At 49.3% G+C, this 15968-nt stretch overlaps 1 protein-coding gene across 1 annotated transcript; it reads right to left on the minus strand.

Annotated features, from left to right (window-relative positions):
• Positions 1-1378: 1378 nt before the first annotated feature.
• Positions 1379-7776, minus strand: LOC125513046 (BTB/POZ and MATH domain-containing protein 1-like). Its single transcript, XM_048678086.1, has 2 exons — positions 7252-7776; positions 1379-1918 (listed from the first exon to the last, which is right to left on the minus strand). The coding sequence occupies exons 1-2, from the start codon at positions 7774-7776 to the stop codon at positions 1379-1381; spliced, it is 1065 nt and encodes a 354-aa protein (XP_048534043.1).
• Positions 7777-15968: the final 8192 nt, after the last annotated feature.

The raw sequence follows: 15968 nt of genomic DNA on the forward strand, positions 1-15968 counted from the left end.
TTTTGAACTAAGGTTAAATATATGTCTAGTTCAAAACTGCTACACTTATTATGAATCGAAGGGAGTACTAGGTGAGGAAAATATTAAGTTCAAACATAAAATATATTCAAAGTGCATAGTTCGAATTAAAGTTTGAGGGTCAGGGCATCTGCAACTATCTTCACCAAACCGAATGCCCACAAATATCCATAGACACTCTGATGTGTTGGGGAGAGGATTTGACTCATTTTGAGCCCTTGGATCAAAGGAGAGAACCAACATCTACTGAGGAAGCCTGGGGAGAGCTCTTATAAATACCTCTCAAACCCTAGTTGTTGCTATAAATCCATCATTATCTACAATATGATGACTTCCTGACTGTCTACTACAACAAGTTTGCTCGGCTCCGGCTAGTGTTGGGCGATGACGGTAGGCACGCTTCACTGCTCTAGTCGTCGCTGGGTGGTCTATGAATTGAGGAATAATTTTTATTATGTTTGATTTTTGTTGAACTGTCATGATTGAAGATGGATATATCAAAAGTTTCTTGAAAAAAAAGTATGTACATCAAGTAAAATATTATTGATCACGAAAAAGGTTAAGATACCGGGATGTAGCACACATCTATGAGGAGAGGGAGTAATTAAGCTTGTCGTCGTAAAGTACCAACTTTTATATTTAATCACCATACACTGTATTATACTGGTTGTAGTCTTATAAAATAAACACTCTTACCAGAAAATAAGATACAAGCCATAGAAGCTGCTTTAAAGTAGTGCGTCAAGGACATTCGCACATCCCAATTAGACAAACCAAATTCATGATACACCAGTAAATACATAGAGTTGAACCTAGTATTATGTGCTTCTGCTTTCAAGATGTATCGTCACTTGATTCATGTCGATATGACATGACTATGTTGCCAGTAAGGCAATAACTTGTCCAAGAATATCGAATGCGGCCTATGAATATGGGAGTAATTTTTATCATGTCTGATATTCGATGAACTGTCATGATTGAAGATGGATATATCAAAAGTTTTTCGAAAAAAAGTATGTACATCAAGTAAAATATTATTGATCACGAAAAAGGTCAAGATACCGGGATGTAGCACACATATATGAGGAGAGGGAGTAAGCTTGTATGTAAAGAACCAACTTTTATATTTTATCACCATACACTGTATTATACTAGTTGTAGTCTTTTAAAATAAACACTCTTACCAGAAAATAAGATACAAGCCATGGAAGATGCTTTAAAGTAGTGGGTCAAGGACATTCACACAGCCCAATTAGACAAACCAAATTCATGACACACCAGTAAATACATAGAGATCAAGCTGGTATATGCTTCTGCTTTCAAGATGTATTGTCACTTGATTCATGTTGATATGACATGACTAAGTTGCCAGTAAGGCAATAACTTGTCCAAGAATATCGAATGCAGCCTGTGGGTGGTTTCGCTTTAGTTGAGCAAACCCCTCGCTGTTTATGATTTCTTGTAATCTCTTGCTGTTTCTTGTCATATACCTGAGACAGCAATCCTTGAGCTGCTGACAATGGTATTGCTCTGCAAGATCCAAGGTGAAACCCACCGTGTTGATATCCAGCGCCTTGCTCAGCCTGCTCTCGCACATCAGCTTTAGCCTTTCCATTGCGTAACGATCAGCCGCGATAAGCAAATGTTGCGCCATGTTTGTGGTCTCCTCCGTTGTCTCGTCCATAGACTCCGGCAGACGATCATTGTACACGTAATGCAGCAGGATCTCGAAAACCTTGGCATCCACGTCCTCGATGCGGATGCTGCTTTCTCTGCTCTCCATCATGGCACCGCACAGCTGGGCTCGGAAGACGGGCGATCTCGCAGCAAGCACGCACGCGTGCACCTTGAATCTCTTGAACCAGCCGATCTTGATGGTCAGGTCTGCCTTTGATAGGATCTACTAGCACTCTCGATTAATAGCAGTATATGTGGCGATTACAGAGACGGATTACAAGAATTGCGATCTAGGGTTCGTCTGGGGAAGGAAGAGGAAGGGGATAAGAGCCGAGCCGCCGTCGCCTTGATCCACTGGATGCCCTTCCCTTCGTCGCCTCCAGGTTAAGTAATGCGTGGCTTGGCCGTGGCCCATTCTGGGCCCGCGTACTTGGCGTTGGGCTTCCTGGCGCAGCTGGGCCGCGCCGCTTCCGATTGTGGCCTGTTGGGTTGTGGGTCCGCGCCGTCAGGGTCGCTAACATCCCCTCCTCCTTGAGTGGCGGCTTGACCCCAAGCCGCTGCGTGGGAGAAGCGAGCCTGCAGAGCTTGTCGATCTTCCCATGTGTCATCCAGATTGGAGGCGCCACTCCATCGGACCTTGACTTGCTCGATCATGTCGCCATTCTTGCGTCGCCATTTAGACTGTAGGATCTCACCAGGAACAGCCAAAGCATTAGTGTTGTAAGGAAGTTCGGGCTGAACTGTCGTACCAGGTGACAAAGCTCGGCGCAACTGGGACACATGGAAAACTGGGTGCACCGTGGCCTGCGGTGGCAGCTGTAGTTTGTAGGCCACCGCGTTGATCTTCTGGATGATGGCAAACGGTCCGTAGAATTTGAAGGAGAGCTTGTGGTTTGCGCGAGGAGCAACTGATGTCTAAATGTAAGGCTGAAGTTTCAGATAAACCTGATCGCCCACCTCAAACTCGCGGAGAGAGCGCTTCTGATCAGCATGTATCTTCATGTAGTTCTTGGCTCGATGCAGGTGTTGTTGTATCAGGTCTTGCATGACTGCGCGCTCTTCCAACCAAGCAGACAGGGACGGGACTGAGCATGAAGTGGACGCCGAGATGCCCCAGAACTTGGGCTCGTGGCCAAACATGGCTTTGAAAGGTGACATGCCGATGGCCGAGTGATGTGAAGAATTGTACCAAAATTAGGCCATTGGTATCCAATAACTCCAGCGCCTCGGACATGCATGTGTGAAGCAGCGTAAGAAGGTTTCCACGCACTGATTCACGCGTTCTGTTTGGCCATCTGTCTGAGGGTGGTTTGCTGTGCTCAGTCGAAGTTCAGTGCCTGCATACTTGAACAGTTCTTGCCAAAAGTGACTAGTGAAAACCGGGTCCCTGTCCGAGACAATCGCCCCAGGCAATCCATGTATCTTGTAGATCTGAGTCATGTAGAGCTGGGCCACTTTGGACGCTGTATATGGATGAGCTAAGGGCAAGAAATGAGCATATCTCGTTCTTTTGTCCACAATGACCCAAAGACAGTTGTTCTTCCCAGATTGTGGCAATCCATCCACAAAATCCATAGTGATAAGATCCCAAGGTTGTTTCGGAATTGGCAGAGGTTGCAACAGACCTGGAGACGCCGCTCTGTCTGGTTTTGCTTGTTGGCAGACTGGGCAGCATTGCACATACTGTTGCACGTGGGTCTTCATTTTTGGCCAAGCGAACAGGTGTCGAACCTTGCGATATGTAACTGGGTAGCCCGAGTGCCCCCCAGTGAACTATCATGGAAGGCGCCGATGATCTGTTGCTGCATTGCTGTCGATCCACCCAGCCATATGCGCCGGCGGAAACGAAGAATGCCTTGTTGCAGTGCAAATCTTCCCTTTGGGTCTGGCCGAACTGCAAGTTGCTCGAGCAAACGTTGGGCTTGAGGGTTGCTGTTATAACTGTTGCTGATGTCTTCCAACCACGCAGGTTGACAGATTGTCACTGCAGATAGTATCTCAGAAGAGTTGGCGCGAGACAGAGCATCAGCGGCCGTGTTTTCCGAGCCTTTTTTGTATCTGATTTTGTACTGAAGGCCCAAGAGCTTAGTGAAAGCTTTTTGTTGCCAAGGGGTGGTAAGTCTTTGTTGCTCTAGATGAACTAGACTCTTCTGGTCTGTATATATCACAAACTCTGCATGTTGTAGGTACAGTCTCCACTGATCCACTGCTACAATAACTGCCAAGAACTCTTTTTCATAAGTTGACAGTCCTTGATAGCGTGGTGACAAGGCTTTGCTCATGAAAGCGATGGGGTGCCCTTTCTGTTGCAGAACAGCTCCAATTCCTTTGTCACTAGCATCGGTTTCCACCACGAACTGCTCCTGAAAGTTGGGTAAGGCCAAAACTGGTGTTGAGATTAGCTGTTGCTTGAGTAACTGAAAGGCTATGTCAGTGTTGCTTCTCCAGACAAAGGGGACTCCCTTTTTTAACAGGTTGAACAGGGGTCGTGCGATTACGCCAAAGTTCCTCACGAAGCGTCTGTAATAGCCAGCCAGGCCTAAGAAACTTCGCACCCCTTTTGTGTCCGTTGGGGTTGCCCATGCGCTGACTGCCTGAATCTTACTGGGTTCTGTGGCCACGCCTTTTTCACTGATGACATAACCTAGATAGGACAGCTGCTTTTGGCCGAATTCGCACTTGGAGAGCTTAACTTTCCACTGATCTCGCTGCAGCAGTTGAAACACTTGTCGCAGGTGACTGACGTGATCTTCAAGAGTTTTACTGAAAACGAGAATGTCGTTGAAGAAGAGTAGCACACATTCGCGCAGCAGGGGCCGGAGTGTGTTGTGGAGGCCTCCGTTGAAAGTAGCCGGGCCCCCAGCCAATCCAAAGGAGACCACCTTGAATTCATAGTGACCTAAGTGGGTTTGGAAGGCCGCCTTGTACTCTTCGCCTGGCGCTAGCCAGATTTGATGATATCCTGACCGCAAATCCAGTTTGGAGAACCATACTGCTACGTGTAACTCATCCAACAGTTCTTCAATTACGGGCATTGGAAACTTAGCCACTGTGGTGATTGCATTTAAATGCCTGTAGTCGATGCACATCCTCCACGTGCCATCCTTTTTTACCAAAATGACCGGAGAGGAAAAGGGGCTGGAGCTTTTCTGTATGATTCCTTGACGCAGCAATTCTGCCACCTGTGCGTCGATCTCATCTTTATGGTCAGGCTTATGGCGGTAGGGCCGTATGTTGACAGGTTGAGCGCCTGGAATCAGTGGTATCTTGTGGTCACAGTCACGCCGCGGTGGCAGTCCCACTGGTTCACCAAATATTGCAGAGAAATCATCGACTACTTGTTGTATATTGGCTGGCACTGCATCTGGGTTGTTCTCCTCTGCTGAAGGTGCACATACATACACCATATGTGTTATGGCCCCTGTTCTGCACAAATTCTGCAATTGCAACGCGTTGATCACAGAGCATTCTGAAGATTGAGCTTCATGACCTTGCAAACGAGTGACACCCTCAGGAGTTTTGATCTCAATGAGTTTGGCACGCCAGTCCACTGTCATGGGGCTGTTTGCTTCCAGCCAATCCATCCCCAAGATGGCATCGTAAGTGCCTAGCGCCAGAATCTTCATATCTGTGACAAATTCACTGCCCTGAGTGTACCAGGCGCAAGCTGGCAGTTCAGAGATGCACGCCAGCTCGCCCCCATCTGCAACCCGAACCTTGCAAGCGCGTGGTAGAGGTCGCGCTCCTGACAGCTTCGCTGCAAGTGTGTTGTTGATGAAAGAAGTTGAGCTGCCAGAATCCACAAGCATGAGCACTTCCTGACCCTGAATCCATGCCCGAAGCTGAAATGCCTTTGCAGAGACACCGCCGGAAAGAGCCTGACGAGAGATCGCCATAACTGTCTCAGTTGATGGTGCCGTCGAAGAGGAATCGATGCTGTCGTCGATGCCGAAGAGCTCCAGGAGTTCCTCCACAACGTGGAGCTGCAAGGATGTGGGACACACGTGATCGTGTCCCCAACGCTCGCCGCACTTGAAACATAGCCCGCGCGCTCGTCGGTAGTCGCGCAGGGTCTTGAGTTTCGCCGTATCAGCGCGTGCTGATTCGGTCCCCCGTCGATCCGCTGCGGGAGCAGCAGGTACCGGGCGTGTTGGAGGTGTTGGTGGCGGCGGAAGAGGCATGGTCGTGTGCACTCCCAGCTCTGGTGGTCGCGGAAGAGATCCGAACGCGCCTTCTGCTACTTCCTCTTGCAGTAACGCGAGCGCGCATGCCGTGTCCGGATCAGGTGGCCGCTGGACCAGCACGACAGCGCGAATATCCTTCCGCAAGCCCTCGACAAAACGGGTGAGAAAATAGAATGGGTGAATCGAATCCGAATATGAGCTCAAATGATTAATAATCAGTTCAAATTGCTCATAATTTGCAATAGTGGTGGTTTGGCGGACAGTATAAAACTGTCGGATCAACATCTGATGTCGATCTCGCCCGAAGCGTGTGCACAACAGGGTTGTGAACGCCTCCCAATCTAGCTCATCGAGCCGTTTTTGAATGGACTGAAGCCAAATCGAAGCCGATCCGAAAAAATTGAGGGCTGCCATAGGCACCCAAAATGAAGGCAGAATTCCAAACATCTGAAAATATTGTTCGCACAATGTTTTCCAGAGGTTTGGGTTTTCGTCCGAAAATTGAGGAAAAGTGATCGATGGGTGCGCCTGACCCAGGCCAGAGAGCAGCTGACTTGCATGAGCAAAAGGCGACAAGGGTACAGACGAAGGAACCAGGGAATCATACTGACCAAATGCCGGGGGCGGCGGCGGCGCCGGAATTGGCACCGCCGAGGACCCCCGAGGATTGATGGTGACGCCGTGGCCATGGGGCCCTTGGGTGTTGCCGGCCGCGCCTGCCGAGGTACCGATGTGGTCGCCCGGCGGCTGCGGTTGCTGGTCCTCTGGCTCCGTCAGAGGTGGTTGTGGCGCTGCTTGAAGAGCAGCCACGACATCGCTGAGATCTGCGACGCGTCGCTCGAGATCGGGGCGCCAGCTGAGCAGATCATCGATCTTCGTCGCCGTAGTGTGCTGGGCCTTGGTGAGGCCGTCGATCGCGGCCTCGATCTTGGTCTCGAAGCGGGTGAGGAAGGCAGAGACGCTGGGATCCATGGCTTCACGGGCTTGGTGGAGACCGCGCGTCTCGATGAGATGCGCCAGGGCGGAGCGGGGAGGGTGGTGGTTGGTGTCTCTGATACCAGATGATAGGATCTACTAGCACTCTCGATTAATAGCAGTATATGTGGCGATTACAGAGACAGATTACAAGAATTGCGATCTAGGGTTCGTCTGGGGAAGGAAGAGGAAGGGGATAAGAGCCGAGCCGCCGTCGCCTTGATCCACTGGATGCCCTTCTCTTCGTCGCCTCCAGGTTAAGTAATGCGTGGCTTGGCCGTGGCCCATTTTGGGCCCGCGTACTTGGCGTTGGGCTTCCTGGCGCGGCTGGGCCGCGCCGCTTCGCTTCCGATTGTGGCCTGTTGGGTTGTGGGTCCGCGCCGTCAGGGTCGCTAACAAGCCCGCTGTCTAGAAGATTAGCTAGATCTTTGCTTAGGTCTGCGGGTGGGACGATGACGCCGTCATTTTCGTCGCCCTCCTGTTGGTCGTCCATCAGTCTTGGGACCTCGATGGTGCACTTGATCACTAGGCAGCCATCGTCGAGGCACCCGGACAAATCGGCCTTACTCACAAACTTGCTCCTACCCCAGCCCCAATCTGTGGATGAGAACTTCTTGGGGCCGGTTTTGTATTTGTGCTTCTCCCCTGTCGCCGGCGCCGCGGGGTCCTGGAGGCAGAAGGAATAGTAGGCCCTGACCTCTTCCTCGCCAGCAGTCATCAGCTTAAGGAAAATCGAACTGAACTGGTCGTTGACGACCCTAGCATCGCCGTTCGGGTAGTACATGATAGCCCAGTCGTGATCAGCAACGCGGAAAGTGTCGGAAGTGAGCAGAATCTTGCCCGTGATCGTGGAGTGGCCGATGACCTTGAACAGGTGCTCGCCGGCGTGAACCACCACCGCCGAGGAGGACTTGGTTACCATGGCAGCGAACTTGTAGCGAAGAGGTTTCGAGAAACAAAATCGATCTAATCTAAACGAATCGATGGGCGGACAAAGCCACGGACGTACATCGATCGATGTTTTCAACTGCGGGTCCAGCTAAGTGGGGCGTCGAAATACAAAGTCCGTCCTGGGTGACGGTTCCGTAATTTGCGCAGGGGCGATCTGGAGGCGATCCGATCTACCCTAGGGTTCGTCGGCTCCCTCTCGCTCCTGGTCGTCAATCCTCCCAGTAACGCAGGCCTGCCGTTCTCTCTGTGACTACGGCCAGGTCTAGGTCTCTCGTCCGTCGACCCAGTGTACGGCGAGGGTGTCAAGATCCCACGTTCAGTCCAGGTGAGGAGGAGATTGGGAGGATGGAGGAGGTGGCGGGGATGTTGAGGGGGCTTAGGCTTTCGGAGGCAGAGAAGAGGGGTTTGAAGTTGAAGAAGGTGGAGAAGGGGAAGGTGATTGAGTGGGTAGAGGATGATCCGCAGGCGGTTGGGAAGTTGTTCTCGGAGAAACCAGTGAATTCGAGCGTGATTGGGAACATGTTGGGAAGAATTTGGTGCCCAATCAAAGGGGTGGGATGCACGGAACTAGAAACAAACATCTTCTTATTCACCTTTCGGCAGGCAGTAGGTTGGAGAAGAGCTTTGGAGGATGGACCATGGTGGTTTGACAAGGAGTTGCTGGTAATGGAAGTCTTTGACCCAGAGAAAACTGTGGCAGAATATGACTTCAATCTGATCCCTATGTGGGTTCGGGTTTTGGGCTCCCGCTCGGCTCGATGAATAGGGCAACTGGCGAACTGATAGGAAAGGATTTCCATGAAGTGGTGGATGTGGATGTTGGGCCTGATGGGAAAGCAGTTGGCAAGTTCTTACGGATCAAGGTGATACTAAACATCCAACAACCATTGATGAGGGGCTTCTTGCTAGACAGAGAGGGGGATGGTCAAGGGGATGCAGATATGGTTGGTCCGGTACAGAACAAGGGAAAGAAAAAGATCCTTTGGTGCAGGTTTGAATACGAACACATGCCGGATTTTTGCTACACCTGTGGTATAATTGGCCATGGCGAGAAGGAATGCGTGGTAAAAACCCCAAAGGGTGATGCACCCCAGTTTGGCCCCTGGCTGCGTGTACAGGAGATGATGAAGAGAGTAGATGATGGAAGGAAGGGAAGATGGGGAGATGGAAGAGGAAATAGCGGGAGTAGGAGCTGGAGCGGGGGCCGAGTGGGGAGTGGAACATCTGATTATGGGGATAGGAGGAACTATAACCTGGGTAGAGGAAGTGGTTCTGCGGGCAGTGATGCGCCGTCTTGGCATAAGGAAGGTAGAAATTCAGGAAGCCGGAGCCGTCAGGAAGGTGGAGATGACTATGAAGTTACTAGTCCACTGAAGAAGAAAAATGGAGAGGAGAAGGTCTCGGATAACAGTAAAACTACAAAGAGACTGGAGTTTAACACTGGAAACATCTCTGATCCAAAAGGAGAGCAGAAGGGGGGAGACATGAGTGCTGATGTGCAGGCTCATATAACAGAAGCCGGCAGGGGATACACATGTACTGATAAGGCTGATATGAGTAGAAACAAAGGATCACATAGCAGACCGGCACAAGGAAACCACGTGCATGGGCATGCGTAGAAGGGGAAAGCTGGAGGTAAATTTAAAAGGAAACCGAGAGATGCAAACAATATGGATAAAACATCAAAAGAACAGCTACCAGTCGCAGGCAAGAGGGATGGAGGCGAGATGGAGATTGATGATATTAACCGGGCGAAGAAAGGACGTGTGGATGGTGAGGAAAAGGGGGGAGAGGGAGAGGAGGAGAAGGGAGGGGTGATGGACGCGTCAGTACGTGTAATTGCAGGGGAGGAGAACGACACCAACAATGCTAGCATATTGGCCGGGCTGCAGGAGCAGCCCCGCTGGGAGCAATGAAAATAATTAGTTGGAACTGCCGGGGGCTCGGGAATGGCCCGGCAGTTCGTTCTCTTCTCGAGTTGGGAAGAGTGGAGGATCCCGACATTTTATTTCTTTGTGAGACAAGGATGACGGAGAAGGAGTTGGATCGGTTTCGGTGGTTGCTTGGCTTAGTGAACATGACTGCATGGAAGGCGGAGGGGAGAAGTAGAGGGGTGGCATTATTCTGGAGGAGAGGGGTGGATGTGGCGTTAAGATCCTATGGAAGAAGGCATATTGACGTTGATATAACAGAAGGAGATGGTTCACAGTGGCGTCTTACGGGGGTTTATGGGGAATCTGAGGCGGCGAGGAAGAAAGAAACATGGAGAACTCTTGGTTTATTGAAACAACAACATCAAGATACAAGGCCGTGGTTGTGCCTAGGGGACTTTAATGAAATACTTTCTAGTACAGAGAAGGAAGGCGGTGTGGTCCGGCCACAACACTGCATGGACGGCTTTAGGGAGGCATTAAACAGATGCGAGCTGCGGGACATTGGATTCGAGGGTGACATATACACCTGGAGGAACCATAGTAAGGAGCTACATACATACATTTGTGAACGGTTGGATAGGGCGATCGCGAACGAGCAATGGTGTGACAAATTCCCTGGGTTTATAGTTGTCAATGGAGAGCCGCGGCATTCTGATCATCGGCCAGTCATAGTCTGTACGGAGGGTGCGGAGAGTAATTGGAGTAGGGGAGACTCAGGATTCAGATTTGAAGCACGCTGGCTGCAAGAGGAAGGTTGCACTGATGTGATTCGAGAGGCCTGGAATGGGAGCAGGGGGGGGGGGGGAATGAAGGAGTAGCACACACTTTGCGATCAGTGGCGGGGGAGCTGACCAAGTGGAATAAGGAGGTCGTGGGAGAGCTAGAAGGCCGGTTGAAAAAGGCACGCCGAGACTTGGAGAGATGCATGCTTGAGCCTGTGTCACAAGAGAAAATTTTAGAGGAAGCTGGATTGAGGCGGCTGGTGGAGGAGTTAGAAGAAAAGAAGCATACTCATTACAAACAAAGGGCTCATGTGTGGTGGCTGAGGGATGGAAATAGAAACACAGGCTATCTGAAGTCAGTGGCGACAGCGAGGAAAAAAGCTAATAGGATAAAGGAGCTCAGGAGGGAGGATGGGGTAGTAGTGAAGAAGGAAGAGGAGTTAACTAATTATGTGTGCTCTTTTTTTCAGGACCTCTTTACATCTTGCTCGGGGAGCCGAACACCTGAACTCATTGAAAAGGTGAAACCACGCGTCACCGCCACCATGCATTCGACCCTTAATGCGGAGTTCACAAGGGAAGAAATTAAGGCCGCATTGGATCATATTGGAGATCTCAAGGCCCCGGGGCCGGACGGCATGCCCTCCGTCGTCTTCAAGCGCCATTGGGAGTTTATGGGAGACAAAGTGGTTGAGGATGTCATGGACGTTCTAAATGGTGGTGATATCCCCGAAGGCTGGAACGATACCCTTGTGGTTCTTATACCCAAAGTTCATAACCCGAAAAGGATCAAAGATCTTCGGCCAATTAGCCTGTGCAACGTAATATACAAGCTGGTCTCCAAAGTCCTAGCTAATAGGCTCAAAGTGGTGCTACCGGAGATCATTTCAGATAATCAAAGTGCGTTTGTACCCGGCAGATTGATCACGGATAATGTGTTGATTGCCTATGAGGTCTCACACTACTTGATGAACAAGAGGAATGGTAAGGAAGGCTATGCTGCAGTAAAGGCGGACATGAGCAAGGCGTACGACCGGGTCGAGTGGAGTTTCTTAGAGGCTATGATGACAAAGCTTGGGTTCAGCAGGCCTGGGTGAAGCTAGTTATGAAATGCGTAACTACTGTACGATACCAGATAAAGGTTAATGGTACACGAACGGAACAGTTCAGTCCTTCTAGAGGCCTGCGGCAAGGAGACCCGTTGTCGCCATACTTGTTTGTCATTTGCGCGGAAGGATTATCTGCCCTGCTAATGGAGGCGGAGGAGAAGAAAAGTATCACCGGGGTCAAAATATGTACAGCTGCTCCTAGTGTGTCTCACCTTCTCTTTGCTGATGATTCCATGCTCTTGTTGAAGGCGAACCAAGAGGAGGCGGCCGCATTGCATGATGTTTTGGCTCTGTATGAGGACTGCTCAGGGCAGTGTATTAACGTGGAGAAGTCGGCCATCATGTTCAGTCCGAACACCCCGGAGGAAGCAAAAGAATTAGTCAAGAATGCTTTACAGATCAATAGCGAGAACTGGAACGAACGATACCTTGGTCTTCCGGTGCATGTAGGAAGATCAAGGAGGAAAACATTTGCTTATGTCAAAGGTAATATCTGCGGGAGAGTATATGGCTGGCAGGAGAGGTTACTGGCTAAAGAGAGCAAAGAAGGACTGGTGAAGGGAGTTGCTCAGGCCATTCCAACTTATGCAATGTCATGCTTCGATCTAACCAAATCCTTGTGTTCAGAAATCAATAGTTTGCTTGGGAAGTTATGGTGGAGCCAGCAGGACAAGGAAAACACTTTGCATTGGATCAGTTGGGACAAACTGACACTGCCGAAAGCTAAAGGAGGACTTGGTTTCCGAGATATGCATAACTTCAACCTTGCAATGCTGTCCAGGTAGGGGTGGTGTCTCCTTCAAAATCAGGACAGTCTCTGAGCAAAGGTCCTAAAGGCTAGGTATTTTCCTCACTGCCATTTGTTGGAAGCTGAACCGAGGGAGGGGATCTCTTATTCTTGGAGGAGCATTCTGCAAGGTTTGGAGCTGATTAAACAAGGATACATATGGCGGATTGGTGATGGTACAAACGTCAAAATCTGGACTGACCCGTGGATACCACGGGCTTGGTCGCGACAGGTGATTACTCCCAAAGGATCGCATCTTATAACCCATGTAAGTGAGTTGATGTGCCCAATTACGGGTGGATGGCATGAAGCAATGGTCCAAGACACCTTTTGGCCGGAGGATGCCCGTCACATTCTGCAGATACCGCTGAGAGAAGGAGTAGAAGATTTCATAGCATGGCACTACGATGGTAAAGGTATACATTCGGTGAGAAGTGGGTATAAGCTGCAATCCCAATTGGCTAAGCACGCACGGACTGGGAGTCCGGGCTGTAGCTCAGAGGTGGCTGGCCAGTTTGATAGACATGGAGATGATGCTTGGAAACGCATTTGGAAACTCCCATGCCCAAAGAAACTTCAGATGTTCATATGGAGAATGAAACACGAAGCCTTAGCGTTGTGTACTAACTTGGAGAAACGGGGACTGAAACTAGAGACCAACAAATGCTTTTTCTGTGGCCGGGTAACAGAAGATGGAGGCCATCTGTTTATCAAGTGCAAAGCGGTCAAAGAAGTCTGGAGGGGGCTGGGCCTGGAGAAGGAGCGAGAGGCGTTGGAGGGATTCCCTGACGTGCATGCAATGCTGGACAAGCTGTGGGAGCTAGATGAAAATAAAAGAGTGCTGATCGTTATCTTCTGGTGGCACTGGTGGAGTAATAGAAATAAGATAAGGGAGGGAGAGCTGGTTGTCGATGCACAAGAAGTCATGCGCCGTACCCACTGCAACGCTCTGGAGTATCTCGAGTACTTTTCCCTGAAGAAAGGTAAACCTACTCAGCTAAAATGGCAGCCGCCAACTGAAGAGATGCTCAAGATTAATATAGATGGCTCATTCCAGCCCGGGAACTCGTTTGGGGGTTGGGGCTTGGTGGTGAGGGACTCCGTTGGGAATGTGATTACGGCCCATGCAGGCCGTCATGAAAATGTATCCGATGCATTTGGGGCTGAGGTCATTGCCATGAGTGCAGCCATTACAGTCGCAAGTGAGCTGGGTGCACTGCGGGTGATCTTTGAAACGGACTGCCAGCTGCTGGCTGAAGCTTTGGATCTTCGCAAGGTGGATTCCTCTCCCTACGCGGCCGTCATTGAGGACATCAAATTCCAGCTTAAGATGTGGTTCTCACACCAAAGAGTCAGCTATTGCCGACGTGAGGCCAACTCGGTAGCCCATGAGTTAGAAGTTATTGGTCGTATGTATTTACCTAATGATAGTATGAGTTGGAACTCGAATGTACCGCCCCGTGTGGCTGTTTGTGTCACAGGTGATTCACCTGGACACCGTTAATCTATAAAGCTTTGCTTTACCTCAAAAAAGATGTTTTCAACTGTGCCCATATTTACCAGAGATTTACCCAGATGTGTTTCCTGCGCCGGTCTCCTTGGTAATCACAAACGTGAGGGCAACGGAACGGGCCAAGGGGGACAGATCCGTTTTCTTTCTTCTTGAGGAAGAAAAGAAAGCGATCTAGGCCAGACGAGTTTGGCCTTCCGACGACGTCAGGCGGCTCCTCTCCGCGGACGAGCATCGGTCGTCCGTGGTGAGGGTCACCAGATCCGTGCGTACAGATCGTGTAGCTTTAGCTTTTACTCTCTAACAACTTAGGTTTCATGTCGTTCGAAGTCTTGACTTCTACTACGGTGAAAGAGGCACTGAATAAAGAACCTACAATTCTTTCCCAGTAAGGCTAACGACTCTATGGTCAGGCATGGTTTTGAAAACTAGTATATTCAAGCGAGGTTGGTGGTGGGGGCGGCGACATCCTTGTGGGGGACTTGTGTCACCAGGCTCGGCCGTTGCAGCGACGTTTGCTCCGGCGCCGGCACAGAGCTTGTGATGTAGTCCAGGAGCAGATGCAGTTGTGATATGCATTGGCGGCATCCGGAAGATGTTGGACTATGCGCTAAGTTTGTGGTTTGTGAATGACATACACGTTTTCCTTCTTCAATGTCTTAGTCGCCGAAAAGTTGCATATCAGCCGTGTAACCACGCTGAGTGGTAGTACTAGGGATGGGTGACGATGTTGGAGTCAAGCTCACTGGAATCATCGGTCTTGATTCTAATTCTTTGTTGGATAGTGGTCCTCAGCATTGTGCTACCTTTTCAATTTTGTTAGGTCAATGTTTATATGACTGGTACTTGATATTTGTTATATGTATATCACACGTGTTACCATGTCAAAAAGAATCACAAATGTGAGGCGGCCACTAGTGCAGAACCGGGCAATAGCACCGGTTCGTACGGCCCTTTAGTGCCGGTTCCACAACCGGCACTAAAGTGTGGTCACTAAAGCCCCCCCCCCCTTAGTACCAGTTCAGCACGAACCGGTGCTAAAGGCCAACCACGTGGTACGAGCCAGCTCCGGGGGCAGGGAGCCCTTTAGTGCCGGTTGGTAACACCAACCGGTATTAAAATGTTGGGGGGTTTTGGGTTTATGATTTCTTTTTCATTTAATTTTGTGTTTTCCATTTAATTCTTTTTCGTTTGCTGGTATTTTACGATACTACACATTGTACACGTTATGCATATATATATATATAATAGAATTTCTAGTATAACCGATCATATATATATATATATCATCAAATGTCTCACAAACCACCATATTAATTAATTCAGACATACACACATGTATATATATATACAATTAGATAGCTATATACAATTTCTACTACAATGTTGCCTTCGGAGCCAGTGGCATTAGCCTAATTGGTGCCTTCGGAGAACAATATGATAATTGGAAGTGGTTCATGGGGGCGGTAGCGGGTAATAGGATTCTCCCTTCGGATCTATGACCTGGTCGAGCAAAAATCCGCATATTTCCTCTTGAAGTGCTTGTACGCACTCTGTTTCTAGGAGCTTGTCCCGCACTTCTGTGAACTGTTAAGAAGGAGATCAATATGCATGTGTATTAGTTATGTGACTAAATATCGATAATGGTGTAAAAATTGTGAATAGTGTTGTGACAAACGTACCCATTTCTGTCTTTGAGATCTGCTCCTTTCGGACGCCATCATGCGAATGTTCTCGCAAATGCAGTATGCACACAGATCAGTCCCCTGCGCCTGCTGAAGGGCCTTTACGAGAATGGAATTTGATCAGATAATAATTAATCAAGCATGATAATTAAAGAGATGGCAGCTAGCTAGTTAGCTAGCTAGTACTACTTAATTACTTACCTTGGGTCGAAACCATTTCAGCTTTTGTTTCCATTCGCCTGGAGTGACGCTGAAGAACCTTGCCCAAGCCCTGCCCGCCGACAAAGAAAATGAATAAAGGGATTATTAAATAGTTCATATCAGGAAATGATGAACTAAATAGACCGAGATATATAGTTAATAATGATTGAAATTACCTGTTGACTATCCCAAACAAGTTGTTATAGTCAGAATTT

Source organism: Triticum urartu, chromosome 6, assembly GCF_003073215.2.
Source record: "Triticum urartu cultivar G1812 chromosome 6, Tu2.1, whole genome shotgun sequence".
NCBI lineage: Eukaryota > Viridiplantae > Streptophyta > Magnoliopsida > Poales > Poaceae > Triticum > Triticum urartu.